This window comes from Ambystoma mexicanum, chromosome 10, assembly GCF_040938575.1.
Source record: "Ambystoma mexicanum isolate Mex_15411 chromosome 10, UKY_AmexF1_1, whole genome shotgun sequence".
Classification (NCBI taxonomy): Eukaryota; Metazoa; Chordata; class Amphibia; order Caudata; family Ambystomatidae; genus Ambystoma; species Ambystoma mexicanum.
In genome coordinates this window covers 1,079,314,898-1,079,328,548 of record NC_090932.1, presented here as the reverse complement: position 1 = coordinate 1,079,328,548, position 13,651 = coordinate 1,079,314,898, and the positions used below count along the sequence as shown (strand labels likewise).

Below are 13,651 nucleotides of genomic sequence, written 5' to 3'. Positions count from 1 at the left end.
GCAAAGACAAAGGAGCCAGGGTCAAGCCGGTATAGTCAAACCAGGTACCTCTGCAGGATTATTCCAGAAGATCAGGTGCAGATCTCAGAGGAATGCATAGGTTCTGACACTGATGATACATTTACTCATGGGCAGGGCTAAGCTAGCACACCAGTTGCATCTCAGGCAAGCCCACACACATATTGGCAGCCTGCCAATCAGCAAACCCCTTAAACACCTGTGCCAAGCACATAGTTACTCCCTCGGTGGATTTAGATTGGGGAGTCTAGAGGATTGTAAACCAGTCTACACCATTTTAAACTGCAAGCCAGGGTGGCTTTGTAGTATCAGGACGAGCACATATCAGCTGATCAGTCGTTTTGGCTATGTTGCATTGTCCAGGCAGCCAAAGGGATAATGAGTGACGGGCACAGAGCTTAACAAAATGCATTACTACCTCAGCAGCTACTATATAGGTGAGGGTCTACTAATGTGGTAAACGTGTCCATAACCTTGGTCTAGCCAAACGTAAATCTCAGCAATCATCGGCATAGGCCACTGCACACTTTCAGGGTAAAATAATTTCTATGGTACCAAAATGGGATGCTTAAAAACCTCCACTGACCCAGTAGCCACATCAGCTTCTAAGCTCAGCACACCAGTAAAAGGGTTTCTCTGGAAACTCTAGCCACAAAGGAAGCGTTGAAAAACCAACGATCCAGCATAACGTTTAGGGGTATACAGTGATGTTGACGAATACACAATAGCGAATAACTTTAATAACAAACCCTAAATGACGAAAACATTTCCAATTATTTGATAAGAGTATATATGAGGGGTGTGGGGTAAGGGATAAAAACGGGTGGGGAGGGGGGTTAGGGGGGCTAATAAAGCTAGGTAAACGGAGGGAGCGGGGGGGGGCTTGAGGGCCCAAATTGAAAAACAAACAAAATAGACATTTCTTTTGTTATTTTTAATTAGTTTTAAAAGTTTTCATTATTTTGGGATTCGTTAACATCACATGGAACCTCCTACGGCACCCCCAAATTTGGGACAGAATTGATTTTGTGGGGTTCTGTTTCTCTGACATTTTCATATGACAAGTGCCTGCTGTGAACTGAATCATCCACTCTGGGCACCCGTGAAAGGCGTTGATGGTTTGGCAGTGCGGATGTTAATGAGAGCACCCCATGCTATCTGTCCCTTTTGCTCAAGGCTCCTGATACCATCTAACAGTATGCTGCAAGCTCCTAACATTGCATCCAGGTTCTCCAAGCATCTCACAATGTCTTTCCATCGATTCTTTGCTGCTCACCTTTTGTTTACGTGCTACAAGTTACTGAAACCCACGTGCCTCAAACTCTTAACCCTGTTAGACATGTGCTACAATTTGCTGAGGTGTGTTAAAGTGAATTGTGCATTTAAGCCCCCATGCACTCATGCCCCTGCTCCCTCCACCACCCTCTTTTCGTCTGCACGGTCTGGGAAGTGCATACTGTCAGCCGAGTGGAGCATGGGAGGCTCGCGTCGACACTGCTCTACCACTGCCTGGCCCGTCTGCCTTTGGATCTGGTATGGAAAGCTTAGTGTGGTCGTATTCCGCCTGCCATTCTAAGAACGCAGAGGATTCCAAGAGACTTGTGGCTGCACTGTCTTGGTATCGGCAGCAGGGGTGCTGCTCTCTCCTCCCGTGCCAGATTGTGTGAATGCCTGTGAAATGAATTGCAAAACCGACATATGAATGATAGGCGCACCTGGCCGTTTAATGGCAAAGCCTCCTAAGTGATGGGGAGTAGCTGGACAATGATGCGAAATGGGCGGGAGAACCTGGACGTTTGTTTGCGAAACCTGCCATGTAATGCACTTTATCCTTGATCTCCGTATGGACGCATGTGTTACTCGGATACATGCTTTTCACCATAAGAGAATAATTAACTGCCTTTATCAATGCTAGTTTAATTAGCTAATTTACAGAGAACTGATCTCTCCAAATGACTTATTGTCCTACTTTGGCTGTACCCCCTATCTTCAGCTCGCAACTGTACCCAGGTAATTCATATCGGTGTTATTGCTTGTTTTAATCGGCTTCTAAATCACCTCATAACAGCACTTGGATTTCTGTACCTTGTAATTTCTCCTTTTCTATATGGACATAATAGCCCCAGAATGTTGTCTAAAACAGGTTGTCTAAAAAGCCAGAACTGGCTGAGGCTGTCACGTGTATATGGGACGATTTGGTACCCGTACCTATCTTTGCCTTTAGTGAACTTAATGTCTTTTCTTGGCTTCCCTCCTACAGGCCCACAGTGCAGGAGGACGGCGGTGATGTGATCTATAAAGGCTTTGAAGATGGCATTGTACAGCTGCAACTACAGGGCTCCTGTACCAGCTGCCCGAGCTCCATTATCACACTCAAGAGTGGCATCCAGAACATGCTGCAATTCTACATCCCGGAGGTGGAGGGTGTGGAGCAGGTAGGCAAATATTGACCAATCATGGGTGTGACTGACTGGCCAAGGTCTGCCCCGCCTCTAGTGTTTCAAAATGATGAATTACCGAAAGGCTGCATGGCTGGACAGGGTTGGCCGCACATTAGGCTACACTGGCATGCAACCAAAGCTTCACCAACTCCTCTGGCTTTTCAGAGGAACAGGTTTGTTTTCCCTCCAGACTAATCCACCTCCATTCTTAAATACCACTCTGATTTCCATCTTGTTCTCCTGCCACCAACCTTGTGAACATTGTGTCCCGGATCAGTTTTCTTTCTGCTATTAATAGATTCTAATTGCTATGCCCTCTTTTAGCAAAGATTGTTCTCGAATACAAGTTCTAATTCTGGCTTTATTCCTTGATGAAATTGATTGATGCTGTGCAAATCGGCAGTACATTGGGTAATGGGGTGGTTGACCTCTGCGCTTAGAAATAGGTAGACGTCAGTATTAAGCTCTTAAAAAAAAAAAATAAGATATTGCCTGGTCTCTCCTGCTGCCGACTCCCAAACTTCCTTTAATACATACCAGGACCTCAAATACAGCTTGCTTCTGTTTCTGAGCCATAGTACCTCCTTAGTTTAGTGGATTCTGAGAGCGTTTTCCCTCTGACTTTTCCTGCAGTCCAGGTTGTGGCCCAATAGCCGCAGGCAGGGTATAAAATTGTTCAGTTGTCACAGATTTCTTTTAATGGTGCTTTTGCCATGAAGCATGTTTTAAATGTTTGACTATGTGATTTGTGGAGGTTATGGTATGGCTTCCATCCCTATTTTCTGTAATCCTTTTTTGCTGTTCAGTTGTGTATGCCAGGTTCTCCATTAGATATAATGACCAAATTCTTTCCCATGGCTAGTCTAAAAGCAAGCCCACCACGCATGACATCTGTTGAAGATCGTGGGCTGCAACACTTACCTCACAACCATTTAACTGGTAATTTCTTGGCATGTAGGTGAATAGATTTGCAGGTAGGCAGGAAACAGTAGAAGAGGGTTGTACCTTGAATTGGAAAATACACTTCTCCAGCATTGGATCTTTCATGGATTCACATGCTTAGAATATTCCCGGTCGTCAGGCTGGGAACCCTCGGTATATTTATAAAGACCTTTCCTATAGGAAAAATGTCAACATTTCTGTGTCCTATCTATGTCGTTTTTGGGGTGCGTACGCCTGACCCAATAGGACGTAGGGATATAAATAGCCCCGCCCCCGTGGCTCCCTTCAGATTTCAACCGTCTCCAAAGTAGCAGGAGCACCTCGTGTTTGTTTCTACTTCTGTACAAGGTTGAATTCTACTGTTGAGTTTTTCGTGCAAATGTCCGGAAAGGCGTTATTCCACGTGCGGACTGAAAAAAGTCTATGAAGGAGATGGGCACATGGATTGTTTGTACTGTCTGCACCCTCATCACTCAGTGGACAGTTGAGATCTGCAAAGGCGTCTCGCAGAAGACGCTAAAGGATAGGAATAGACGCCTGGTGACGTGGCTAAATGAAGGAACCTATCCTTCATCAGAGGTAGGATCGACGCGCAGCCTGGCATCCAGGCCCAAGTCATCCAAGGTGGAATCCCATCGCCGATCGGTGTCAGCAGAGCCTCCTCCGAAGAAACCGCGTTGTATGGAGAAACGCCCTTCAGAAAAACATCAGGCGAAGGAATCCTTGTCGAAACATGGACAAGATCGCCATCAAGGAAAGTCTTCTTCATCTTTGTCTAAAAAAAATGAAAGATCCTTTGAAGACCTCCTCCTTAGGGGACCATCACAGGTCGTCCTCGAGTAGAGACTCGATGAGGCATAAATCTGGCTCAAAAAAGGCAGGATCGCCAAAAGAGTCTGCGTCACAGCCTACACCATCGTCTACGGAGACTTTGTCGTTGACGAGAGTGTTACTGTCGACGCAGGTAACGGCTGTAGTGGCCCCGGCGAATACAATAGCGACGATAGACGTATCCAGGTTGACATCGTCGATGGTGGAGCCTCAAAGGGCTTGGCAGCCGGAGGTGTACGATGCGGTTCTGTAGAGACCTTACTACAGCCGGAGGCGGCCTTCTCAATATCATCCATGGAGGAGGATCGATAACAGATCGTGGGTCCAGCAGATCTGGGATTGCAAGGAATTGCATCGTCAATGATTTCCGGGGGAAGGGGGACAAAATGTCCCGGCTTCGTTGTCTTTATTGAACCCTCAATCTATATTATCCTTGCAAGTGTTTTCCACTCTACAGTCTCTTCTGAAGAGGTTGGATGAGAAGTTACCCCTCATAGACGCACCTTCGGCGATGCTGGAGAGACCTGCCGACGACAAACCGGATCCTTCTACGCGGGTTACGGAAAATCCAGCCTCCTGACCAGTGAGCGAGGAACCACCACGCTCGTACCCGGAAGAAGGGGAGTTACAAGATTCCGAGTCAGAACCTAGAGATTCCTTTTCAGAGGTATCCTCATCCCCTTCGAGGGATCCTACATGTGATTCTGAAACGGAGATGGAGGCACCTAGAAGCCCGGCTCAACTATCACCACCAGACGACATCAGCGCCTTTCACGCGATGATGGGCAAAACCTGTATTGAGTTTGGTCTGAACCCTGAACAAGAAAAGGAGTGCTTCTTGTTCGACCATATGGGTAAAAGAAGGAAGTTAGTCTTCTCAGTTCCCATTCTAGACCACGTCTGGCAAGAAGGTTTGAGGACCATGCGCCATCCATTTTCAGAACCAGCAATAAAGGGTAGGTTGGAGAAGAAATTCAAGGCTCCAGACTCTACGCTTAAATGCTTGACCGCTCAACCATCTCCAGAGTCAGTAGTGTCGGCTGCAGCGGCTAGGAAGGCCAGATCGCAGCACAAATGTTCTACCCCTACAGATAAAGAGGCTAGAAGACAGGACGTGTTTGGCAAAAAGGTTCTATCCGTAGGAGCGACGACGGTTAAAGCAGCTAACTCGCTGGCAATTATGGCAAGGTATGACAGGGAGATGTGGCATTGTTTGGCCCCTATCCTAGAACACCTTCCTGAAGAGCATAGAAAGTCGGCCATGTTGCTGGTCCGTGAGGGAGAAGAAGCGTCGAACCACTCGATTAACATTGCCGTGGATTTGGCGGAGTCCGGATTTAAGCAAATAAACAACAGAGTGGTTTTGAGAAGGCAAGTCTGGCTGAAATGTACTAACTTCAGACCGGAAGTCCAGTACAAGGTACTAGATATGCCGTGTGAGGGTGACCAACTGTTCGAAGAGAAAGTGGACGAGGCCTTGAAAGGTATGAAAGAGGATACGGATACAGCCAGGTTGTTAGGAGCCCTGCAAAGTGGAAGCGCTTTTCGATCTTCCAAGGTTATAGACGTGCGGTCCAGGCAACGCGAAGAGGCCGAAACTACCAGGCTTCGAGAAGAAGGGGATATTCATCGTCAGCAAAAGACAGGCAGTCAAAGTCACAACAATGACATGTTACAGGACGTCCTGGGAGGAAGGGTGGCCTGTTGCGTCGACGAACGGAAAAGTATAACAGATCGCTGGGTATTGGACACAATAAAACTAGGCCACTCTCTGAAGGTCAAGGAAATGCCGTCACAAATTCCACCTGTGTATTTGGCGCAACCCCATCTTCGCATATTACATCAAGAAGTGGAGCTTATGCTGCAAAAAGGGGCTATAGAATTTGTTCCAGTGGCCGAGAGGGGCCAGGGAGTTTACTCTCGTTACTTCGTGGACAAAAAACCCAACGGCAAGTGGCGACCCATTCTGGACCTTCGGGCCCTCAACAAGACCCTAAAAAGTTTAAAGTTCAAGATGCTTACGCTTCAGGAGGTCATCCGATCAGTACAGCCGGGAGATTTTCTGGCGTCGCTAGATCTACAAGATGCATATTTTCATAAAGCGGTGCGTCGACGACACAGAAGATTTCTGAGGTTCGCAGTCGGTCGGAGCCATTACCAGTTCAAAGTAATTCTTTCGGACTAAAGTTGTCTCCCAGGACCTTCACAAAGTGTTTGGCTCCAGTGGCAGCGTGGCTGCGAAGGAAAGGTCATCATGTTTACCCGTATCTAGACGATTGGCTGATAAGAGGCTCGTCACCGAGCATAACTCAAGCAAGCCTAACGGCCACCATGCAACTTCTGAAACACTTGGGGTTTGCGATCAACTTCGAGAAATCCTTGCTGACGCCCTCAAGGAACTTGGAACTTAGTTTTTCTGGGCGCGGAGTTCCAAACTCAATCAGGGCTAGCGAGGCCCTCCGTGGAAAGAATTCAGAAACTGACTCAAAAGGCAAAGGAATGGAAAGTGGGAACCAGGGTGTCAATCAGAAAATACATGTCACTGCTAGGGGCCTTAGCATCTTGTATCCCATTTGTGAACAATTGCCGTCTCTTCATGAGGCTGATACAGGAGTTTCTGGCAGACCGGTGGTCCCACAGTCGAGGTCTATGGTCAGACAAGTTGAGCATCAATCACGATCTTTTGCGGGCACTTCAGTGGTGGCAGCACTCGAGCAACCTGACAAAGGGTATGCCCCTGCAGGAACCGGATTTTCAAGCAACGGTAGTGACGGATGTATCGCTGAAAGGATGGGGAGCTCATCTAGGGCCCCTGCAGGTTCAAGGTCAATGGTCCCCAGCGGAGTCTACTCTTCACATCAACGTGCTGGAGTTAAGAGTGGTACGTTGGGCTCTGAAGTCCTTTCTGCCATGCATACGAGCATCGGTTGTCAGACTACTAACGGACAATACAACAACGATGTTCTATCTCAGGAAGCAAGGGGGCACACGGTCCAGGATGCTCGAGCGAAGCTCAAAAAATATGGCATTGGGCCCTCGAACAGAATATCACCATAATGGCTTACCATCTTCCAGGGGTAAAGAATATACAGGCAGATTCACTCAGCAGGGAATCTGTTTTTGACCCGAGAGAACAAGAAGTGTGCATGGTTCGCAAGCAGGTGGCCACAGCCCGGATCGATAGGGGAGGCGTTCTCCTTCCCGTGGACGAACAAGTTTTCTTTCGCGTTTCCACTCATCCGGCGGACACTCCAGTGGATTCACAAGTACCCATGTCGGGTAATTGTGGTGGCTCCTTACTGGGCGAGACAATCGTGGTTCTCAGATCTACTGCACCTGTCAGTAGCGGAGCCATTGAGGTTCCAGAATATTTCAAACCTTCTATCTCAAGGCAAAGGAGCAGTTTGGCACCACGATCCAGACTCCCTCAACCTGACGGCCTGGCTCCTGACTTCTCCGAGTTCGGGGACTTGAACATTCCCTCAGTGTCGACGAATTTTACAGGCAGCACGAGCTCCGTCTACGAACGCTTCATATGCAGGTAAATGGAAAAGATTCTGTGTATGGTGCAGGGATCATCTGGGTGTAGACCCCTTGAACGTCGGAGCAGAGCAGATTCTGCCATATTTATTGCACTTGGCGGAGCAAGGATTGGCCTTTTCCTCTATTAAAGTTAATTTAACGGCCATCTCAAGATTTACTTGAATAAGACATTCAACACCTCTTTTCAGCGATCGACTGGTAAAGCATTTCCTGAAAGGCCTTTTTCGAACTTTTCCGCCAGCTAAGAAATTGCCACCAAACTGGAGCCTCAATCTAGTACTGTCAGCACTAATGAAGGCTCCATTCGAGCCATGTCATCGTTGTCGTCATTGAAGTTTTTGTCATGGAAAATGGCCTTTTTAGTAGCCATTACATCGGCAAGAAGGCTTTCGGAATTACAGGCATTGGTCATTGATCCTCCATACCTGTGGTTTTTGAAAGACAAGGTAGTATTAGCAACCAATCCTCACTTCATTCCTAAAGTGCCGACGACATTCCACAAACATTCTTCTATTGTTCTTCCAACATTCTTTGCAACGGCTTCTTCTGCGGCAAAGAAAACTCTCCACCCGTTGGATGTAAAAAGAGCTTTGAAGTTCTATCTCAGTCGTATTCAAGGGTTTAGACGTTCAAGGAAACTGTTTGTAGCTTATGGACCTTCGGTGAAGGAGGAAAACCATTGGAAAAATGCCCAAAAGCTCATTCAACAAGATCCACCTCGTCATCAGCGGCGTTATGGTCTGGAATTCCATTGGTGGACATCTGTCAAGCGGCATCATGGTCGGTGCCGCATACATTTACTCGGCATTATTGCCTAGAGCAACAACATGCGGAAGATATGCAGATGGGGCGAGCGGTCCTTCGGCATCTGTTTCAGTAAGGTTAGCCCCATATAGGGGTATACATACTCTTGTCATTATGCCATATGTTTAATTATTGGCAATGTACCTTGATGGGTTTTTTTTCGTATACCCAACTGCACATGTGGTTTGGATAGTGTTTGTTTGCATTGCACACCTCCATCTTAGGGGTACAGCTGTATAATCTATTCTAAGCATGTGAATCCATGAAAGATCCAATGCTGGAGAAGGGAGTAGTTTCTTACCTATAACTCCATTTCTCCAGCGTTGATATCTTTCATGGATTCACATGCGCCCGCCGGCCTCCCCTGAATGCAAACTCTATATGTTCCCTCTACTTTCGGGGTTAAAATCTGAAGGGAGCCGCAGGGGCGGGGCTATTTATATCCCTACGTCCTATTGGGTCAGGCGTACGCAGCCCAAAAACGACGTAGACGGGACACAGAAGTGTCGACATTTTTCTTATAGGAAAGGTCTTTATAAATATAACGAGGGTTCCCAGCCTGATGACGGGGAATATTCTAAGTATGTGAATCCATGAAAGATACCAACACTGGAAAAATGGAGTTACAGGTAAGAAACTACTCCCTTTTACTTCCTGCTCACCGTGACTGTCACCAGCGGAAAAGACACTAAGCCTCATGCTCGCTCGTGTGCCCACTGCAGTACATTATATAAAATTATATATAATATTTAATATATAATAATATATATAATTGGTTATTTATAACGCACTTAATACCCAGAGGTTTCCAAGCGCAGACCCGGGGATCAAACCTGTTAAACTGCGTTGTCTTGCTTCCAAGGCGAGCACATTTCCCCTGAGCTATCCTCCCGGGACAGATAGCATGACAAAACACATTCTTCATCACAGAAACATGGCTCTTGCCTACATGTGCACACTTCCTAAATGTTATTTTTTTTAAAAAGTTGTTTTTATTGGCATTTTCAAAGTTTACAAACAAACATACCTCTCCCTCCCCAGACCTGCTTTCTAGAGTCTCATTGTTGCGTTCTCTCGTGGCCACCAAACAGTTGGTCTTCTTTGCAGTTTCTCCAGTATTCTCAAGTTTTGGGGGCACCGTTGCATCACTTAATCCCCCGTAGATAGTCTATTATCATTCCCCACTCCTGCCAGAACTTATCTCTGTCCCCTTGTATTGAGTATTTGATCCATTCCATTGTGATTATACCAAGCATTTTGCAAAGCCAGTCGACATTCGTCGGGGGCTCCTTCTGTTTCCATTTCCTCACTATGACTGCCCATGCTGCTATCAGTAGGATCATGTATGCCTGGCGCTGGGGTTTTGACGGTATCTGGAATTCTGTGTCAAAGAGGCTGCAGATCCATTCTTTGAGTGAATAGGCTGGGGGCCCTGTACCATTTTCTGGGTTTGGGTTTGATGATCTTCCAGAACAATTGTAGCCCTGGGCAGTGTCACCATATGTGCCTCTAGCTGCCCATCCCTGAGCAGTCCCTCCAGCATTCCGGGGACACTCCTGGGTATATAGCATGCAGTTTCCCGGGGGTGTAGTGCCATTGCACCATCATCTTGTACCAAGCTTCCCTGATCTGGATGGACTTTGTTAGTTTCGGGATTTGTGCCCAGAGTGTATCCCATTGGTGAGTAGGTATTTCTTCCACTATAGTATTCTGCCATTTTTTCATATAGGGCCACACACCAACAGGGTCTCCTCCTTGCATTAACCCATATAAGGATGATACCAGGCGTTTGTCCCCCATGTGTGTGGTTATTAATTTTTCGAACGGGGTCAAGTCCCTCAACCCTGCTTGATTTACCTCTGGTTATTTCAACCAGTGTCTCAATTGATAGTATTCTGATCTATCATTTTCACGCAAGCCCAGAGCTCCCTTGCAACCTTCAAATGATTTGAGCTCCCCCCTTCTCAACATGTCTCCCACCTCCATGCAAACCGCCGCCCTCCACCTTGCAAATGACCCTTGGCTCAGTCCTGGGGAAAACTGTACCAAGCTTCCCTGGTCTGGATGGACTTCGTTAATTTCGGAATTTGTGCCCAGAGTGTATCCCCTTGGCGAGTAGGTATTTCTTCCACTATAGTATTCTGCCATTTTTTCATATAGGGCCACCCACTAACGGGTCTCCTCCTTGAATTGACCCATATAAGGATGATACCAGGCATTTGTCCCCCGTGTGTGTGGTTATTAATTTTTCAAACGGGTTCAAGTCCCTCAACCCTGCGTGTTTCAACCAGTGTCTCAGTTGATCGTATTCTAATATATCATTTTCACACAAGCCCAGAGCTCCCTTGCGTTCTTCGAATTATCTGAGCTCCCCCCTCTCAAACATGTCTCCCACCTTCGTGCAGCCTGCTGCCCTCCACCTTGCAAATGACCCTTGGCTCAGTCCCCGGGAAAACTGTGGGTTTCCAAACATCGGGGTGAAGGGGGATAGGCATGTAGATAAGCAACCTTGCTTAAGTAGTCTGTCCCATGTGTCGCAAACCGCTGAGAGAATGTGGCTCAGCCCTATGTTCTTAGGTCCATCTCACCTGTTCAGCCACAGCACCTCCCCCAGGGGGGTCCCCGCTAATAGCTGATCCATTCTTGCCCACGGTTTAGACTTGTCGTTGGTGAGCCACTTCCTTAGTACTCTTAGCTGAGCCGTGGCATAGTATCACTTAAAGTTCGGCAGATCAAAGGCCACCTTCGATTTAGGTGCCATCAAGGTCTCCAGAGCTACCCTGGGATGTTTCTTTTGCCATATAAATTGTGTTAGCAGTCTCTTCAAAGATTTGAAAAAGGTTGACCAATTTTTAAATGGGAGGTTCTGAAAGAGGTATAGGAATCTAGGGAGAACTACCATTTTTATTGAGGCCATTCCCCCCATTCAGGAGATCCATAATGGGGTACATCTGTTCAAATCTGCTTTAAGTTCTGAAAGTATCCCAGGAAAGTTAGCCCCATGCATAGTCGAGATTGAGTTGGTTAGGTTCACCCCTAGGTAGGCTATCTTATCTGTTGCCAATTTGAATTGGGGAAATTCTCTGTAGTGACATCAGGTGGTCTCGTGGTAGCCCTAAGTTTTAAAAATCCGATTTGCACCATTGCATTTTAGCTCCAATACTTTTTCTACTGCGGAGAGATCCTGTATTAACGTTGGTAACGAGGAGTTGGTTGCGTCAAGGTCATCAACATATCATCAGCAAATGCTGCAATTTTGTGTCCCTCGCCCCCAAAGCGTATCCCTTGTATACTAGGGTTGTGCCAGAGTGCCTGTATGCGTGGTTGTAGGTATATTGCTTAAAGTAGCAGGGTCATTGGGCACCCCTGTCTCGTGCCCCACAATATTTGTATTTTTTTTAATAAGCGCAAATTAATGGGGAGTCTCCTAGTGGGACTATTGTAGACAGTTTTTACCATCCGTAAAAGCAGCAGGCCCACTGCCATCTGTTCTTGCACCTCAAACAAGAATAGCCATTCGACGTGGTCGAACGCTTTTTCAGCGTCAAGTGCTATTAGGAGCGCCTGCACCTCGCTTTGCTCAGCCTTTTCTATTAGGTGGGACACCCTTCTTGTGCTGTCCCACGTGTGTCTACCCCAAATGAACCTTGACTGGTCTGAGCCTATCAGTTCTGGCAGTAGGGGAGACAATCTGGCCGCCAGGACTCCCGTGTAGATCTTAGCATCGAGGTTTAAAAGCATGATTAAGCGATAGGAGCCACAGAGCCGAGAGTCTTTGTTAGGCTTAGCGAGCACTACCACTTTGGCCTCTGCCACGGATGGGGTCCCCACACCTCTCAGTTTAAAAGAGTTAAAAAGAATCGCCAATTTCGAGCTCACTGTGTTATGGAACTTCTCGTAAAAGCATGCAGAGAACCCATCTGGACCTGGAGTTTTATTTCTCGGGAGACCCTTGATCCCCTCCTCCACCTCCTCCCTCGTGATTTCCTCTTCCAATCGAGCGCTATCGGTGGCAGAGATTTGTCGGTACGTCCCAAGTATCATTTTACCTCGTTTCGACTAGGGTTTTTGGGCTTATATAAGGAGACGTAAAAAATGTTTTTTGAAGTACTTTATAATCTTCACTGTCTCTGTTGTAACCGTCCCGTCAAACTGTTTCCGGGACGTGATGGTACGGTTTGCCTCTGCCTTCTGCAGATGTCTAGCCAGGAGTCTATGCGCCCTGTTTGCCTGTATATAACAACGCTGCTTAGTACATAATAATGCTCTTTCTGCCTTTTGAGATTTGATTGGCTTTAACTGCGCTCTGAGTTCCTTCAGTTTTTTATAATTGACCCTGTTCTTGTTTCCCGCTAGTGTTTGTGTGGTTGTCACAATCTGGGCTTCTAAGTCTCGGTCATTGGCCTCCCACTGTTTCCATTTCTGGAACTGTACGGTTATAATTTCTCCCCGAAGCACCACTTTAAATGCCTCCCAGATACCTTCCTGCGACGTTTCCCTGAGTCTCATTTTGCTCAAAGAACTCCTCTATCCTATCTCTGTTTACCCACTACTACCTCACCTGCCAAGATTTCCTTTGGAAAAGACCAGGCCCACAGACCCCTAAGAGGTTCCCACCTGCGTATCGCTACTGTAAGAGGTGCATGGTCGGATAGCGAAATTGTGCCTAGTTCCATGTCCTCTATTTCACTGAGAAGAGACGCTGAGACCCATAAATAGTAAATCCTAGAGAATACATGAGAGAAGTATTTGAATCCACTCTCCGCCCCCTTCATCTCCCGCCACACATCTTTGAGGGCTAAGTTGTCAAAGGTTTCCCGTAAGTGCTTGGGCGGGGGGATTGCTCACCTGCGCGCTCTTTGTGCTCCAATCTTTAGAGGGGCCCACGCCGAGTTGAAATCCCCTGTTAAGATGATCTCCCCTTCTGCACATTTTTCTAGTTTTAGCATTGTCTCCTGGAGGAATGCGACCTGGTTGGCGTTGGGTGCATATATCATCCCCAAGGTCATTTGTTTACTCCCCACCTGCACCAACAAGAATATGCATCTCCCCCACTTGTCCTCCAATGTAGT

The 13,651-nt window shown here is 47.0% G+C and overlaps 1 protein-coding gene across 2 annotated transcripts in view; it reads left to right on the top strand.

Moving 5' to 3' along the window:
- NFU1 (NFU1 iron-sulfur cluster scaffold) overlaps nt 1–13,651 on the top strand; it is a 338,080-nt gene that overhangs the window by 304,682 nt on the left and 19,747 nt on the right. For both annotated transcript variants that reach the window (XM_069618894.1, XM_069618895.1), the window contains one exon: nt 2,279–2,453. In XM_069618894.1, the coding sequence (XP_069474995.1) occupies nt 2,279–2,453 (175 nt within the window). The remainder of the gene's footprint in view (nt 1–2,278; nt 2,454–13,651) is intronic.